Consider the following 4,029-nt stretch of genomic DNA (forward strand, 5'->3'; position numbering starts at 1 on the left):
GAGACAAATTAAGTCTATATATAAATCACTCATTCACACCTTTCAAAACTCCTCCTTTGTTTTTTGCACAGTTCAATTATTTATATCTTTTGCATATCAATCAACCAACAAGCAAGAGAAAGAAGAATGTTCCAACTCATATACAAAGTGTTGCCGTCATCATCAATGAATTTGTTGAGCAACCCATTTAAGTCAAGGCCGAAAAAATTAACATCACTCCACTCCTCACAAACAAATTATATTTTACCATAGTTTGATATACAAACCTAATAGAATTGATCTAGTGATAAAAGAACTTCCTTTTTATTAGGTTGGGGTTGTACATTTAACTTCAGTATCATCCGAAAATAAATTGATTTATCTTATAGGCAATTTTAGATTTAACTTTATTTGAAGATTAATTTCTTAAAGACAATACTGACCTGCTTTTTCTCTCTCTCTCTCTCTCTCTCTCTCAATCCACCCACTGTTCTGGTTTAAGGAGATGATCCCATAAGCAGAAAAAGTCAAATAGCTGTAAGATTCACTTATGTATTAAATATAGAAATAAAACAGTATCAAGTTTTATTCTTTTACATGAGACTGATCAAATACCTATAGGCTAGTCTGTTTCATTTTCGTTATGGCAACCAAAAAAGGGTAATACCATCGCCAAAAACAATAATTACTATTCTTCTTACAAGGATTATTCATCAAAATCTTGAATTCGTCACTTTCACAATATCATAATTAGCAACTATTTTTAGAAAAAAACGAAGTATAAGTTGCAATCAATAACTGTATCCTCGGTGATACGTTGATGTATCAGTATGGAAAAACAGAAAAAACAAACGTTTTCTTTAGTTACCCTCTCAGAAGTAATGACTTATGAAATTTATTTACGTTCAATTCATCAAGAAAACCGCTTGAATAAGGAAACACATGCAAGAACATCACAAAAGTATTATTTTCCTTTTATCACCATTTATGTTTGGTTGAAGCTCTCTGTACTTTTAACCGAGTTCCTAGTTCTCTCCTGTACTTAACACAGGCATTTTCTGCGGTACAAAAAAGGTACACGAGCGAGATGAGTTTCTACAGCAACAAAATGTGTACTGACTGTTATCGTCTGTTTCTCCAATGCTGCTTCATTTTCAAGAACAATGATAAAAGTAAGAGTCTTGGTGCTGTGTAAGGTATCCTACCAAATTTAAATATTTGTGTAAGGTATCCTACCAAATTTAAATCTTTGTGCATGTTACTTTGATAAAAGGAGCCTTTATTCTGGTGGTCTTAAGCAACCTCCGGGAAGAAGGAACTTAAATTTATCTGCATTCTCTATCAAGTATGCAGGAAGATGAACCGCAGAAGCTGAACGGGGTATAGACCCCATCTTTTTAATCAACTCCTGGAAAGAGTATTCCTCAGGGAGCATATCAAAAAGGTCATCTCCCTTGCAAATATTGTTCTGAATTCTTGAATGACTTAAGAAAGACTTCCGTTTCACACGGTCTGCATGGCTATAGGCAGTCATCTTGAACACAAACTCTGAAATATACCGAAAGCAGAAGCTGCAGTGCCATCCTGCATCGGAGAAGATTAAGTCTGTCAGGCGTGAGTGACGGTATTGTGTCCGGGGACCAAAGATGTGGGCAGTGGCACGCCAGCTGCTGTAGTCCACAGGGAACTCAAATGAGTACATGTAATGCCTCAGCTCAAGATGCATTACGGGAGGAATCCCTTCACACCATTGAAGTAGCTTCAAAGTATGAGGACTTGGTATCTCATCTGTATCTGACATGAGAAGAATATCACCGTAGGAAATGCCTGCACGGCGTAACAATGAATTCATCGCCCCACGTTGTCTTGATTCAAGCATAAATGGGTCCTCATATGATCCAGGGTCCGCAACTCTGCCAGGATAAATGTCATGGACAGTCTTGTGCATGGCAAAGCCAAATCTTGAAAGATTAGAGGCAAAGAAGAGTCTTTTTGGAATGCCTGTAAAAGTGGTGTTGGACTCAAGGATCACAAATTTTGATACATATGGAAAAAGTTCATGCCATCTGATCTCTAGCAGGTCTAACTCATTGCTGAAAATAACAGCATCAAAAATGCGGCGAGGCTCAGAGCGAAGGGACCAACCATGAAGACTGCAAAGGTGGTCCATAGAGACATTTTCTGCATAATAGTGAGGTATACGTTTGAAGGGGGCAGGGGGATTGTCCCAAAGAGGTCGGAAGAAGTAAGAAATCTTCTGGCCATGGACAAAAATTCCTAACAGAAAAATTGGCACCAGTAATAGAAGTAACAAACAAAAGAACAAGGGAGGTTTTCTCCTAGAAACGAGGCGTGGTCGAGGAGCCAAGCCTTGAACTTGAAGGGGAAACATTGAATATTTTAATTGATTTCCCCAGTTTGATAATCACATTCAGAGATATCATTTTCACCTGCAGCAATTTCAACGTAAGGGATCAGAAACAACAACCAAAAGTGATCATATTCTACTGAGATTCATTCATGAGATGAATGAATACTAAGGTTAAGAAAAGAGTGCAGCATAAGTCCTCATAAAAATTATGAAAAGTCTCGAAATTTATACCAAGGAAAGTGAATTTCTTAGCATAAACAGTGCACGCTAAAATATAGCAAAAGCTACAATTCAAGCTAAACCGGATTTTCCAAAAAAGATATTGTAGCTGTTGTTAACGGGAGATACCAAAATTTCCAAGCAGTTAAGTAGTTTCACACTGAAGTCTCATTTGAATAGACACCAACAAGACATGAACAAACATTCGGTATGCTTCCTTAAGAAGAAAAGTGTAGACATTTATCATAAAAAAAAAGAAATCTCAGAATGGATACCAACTAGTTTGTGACTTTTAGAAAACAGTTTATAAACAGGAAGTTTGGCAAGAAAGTTAACACAACAAAGCGGCCAAAATTGAAACAAATGCCCGAACTCTTCCTTTATCTCATCAATCCTAATAAATGATGAAACTAATTAAACCTATCTATCCCAAATATTTCAAACTTTTATGGTTTATCATGACATTCCTTTACAAGTGATGATTTTAACTTTTAAACAGCAATTAAAATAATCCGCTCCTGAAGCCAGGTAATAAATCATAAAGGAACGGAATCAGAAACATGGAATCAAACTGTTGGGTGAAAATCTAGAAGGAATCAATTGAATCGATTCCCCCGAACCAAAAGGCAAATAAATCATTCACCCTTCTAAGAATTGAAAGGAAAACTACCTTATCTTGGCAAACCTAAATTTGAGAAAGACGAGAAAAAAAATGGGCATGTGGGAATTGTGAAGAAGACATTTTACCCCCACATCGCAATGAAAAACTGATGCAAATAAAACACAGAATTGTAAAGAAAAAAAAGACGAGAAACAAGAATAAGAAGTGTGATAAATGCATGAAGAAGAAGAAGGAGGAAGAGGAATTTAAGAGTACCTTAGAGAAGTTGTAGAAGGTAAGAAAGAGATAGGAACAGAGGGTGGAAATGGATGGGGAGAATCCATCGAAAGGTAGGGAAGTGTGCGACAGAAGGGGAAAGGATAAGAGCGAAAATAGGTATTCCTAATATCCCAATCCTAGCTACCAATTCGATACTTTTCTCATCAAATTGGACTCTGGCGACTGAGAATGAGAGAATGAGAGAAAGAGGCAGAGAGGAAGTGAAGCTACCACAAAAAGACAAAATACTATATTATGGGTTACCTAAACCTTCTTAACCGTCACTATCACCATCATACATACATTAACACCTTCATCTTCTACTAATTATTGCAAGATTCTAACACCAAAAAACATATATTTTTTATTTATTTATTCAAATAACAGATTTAATTTTATTATCCGCATCTAAAAATATCTTTCATATTCAAACTCGGTATATTAAGTGGTTTTTAACGAGAGTTGGGTTACTTAAATGGAAAATGACATTTATTAATTAGGATGAGAAATTATGAAGCTAGTTGGATATTTCTCTAAAATGGCGTGTCGGTGTCGGATACACATATCGGATACCGACACT

General features: G+C 36.2%; 1 protein-coding gene across 1 annotated transcript; it reads right to left on the minus strand.

Moving 5' to 3' along the window:
- Nucleotides 1-922: 922 nt before the first annotated feature.
- On the minus strand, nt 923-3,683 carry LOC137807554 (beta-1,4-N-acetylglucosaminyltransferase family protein). Its single transcript, XM_068608240.2, has 2 exons — nt 3,447-3,683; nt 923-2,429 (listed from the first exon to the last, which is right to left on the minus strand). Exon 2 carries the CDS (start codon nt 2,369-2,371, stop codon nt 1,259-1,261), a length of 1,113 nt encoding a protein of 370 aa, XP_068464341.1. The 5' UTR covers nt 2,372-2,429; nt 3,447-3,683; the 3' UTR covers nt 923-1,258.
- Nucleotides 3,684-4,029: the final 346 nt, after the last annotated feature.

This window comes from Phaseolus vulgaris, chromosome 3, assembly GCF_051622355.1.
Source record: "Phaseolus vulgaris cultivar YP4 chromosome 3, ASM5162235v1, whole genome shotgun sequence".
NCBI classification, from domain to species: Eukaryota; Viridiplantae; Streptophyta; class Magnoliopsida; order Fabales; family Fabaceae; genus Phaseolus; species Phaseolus vulgaris.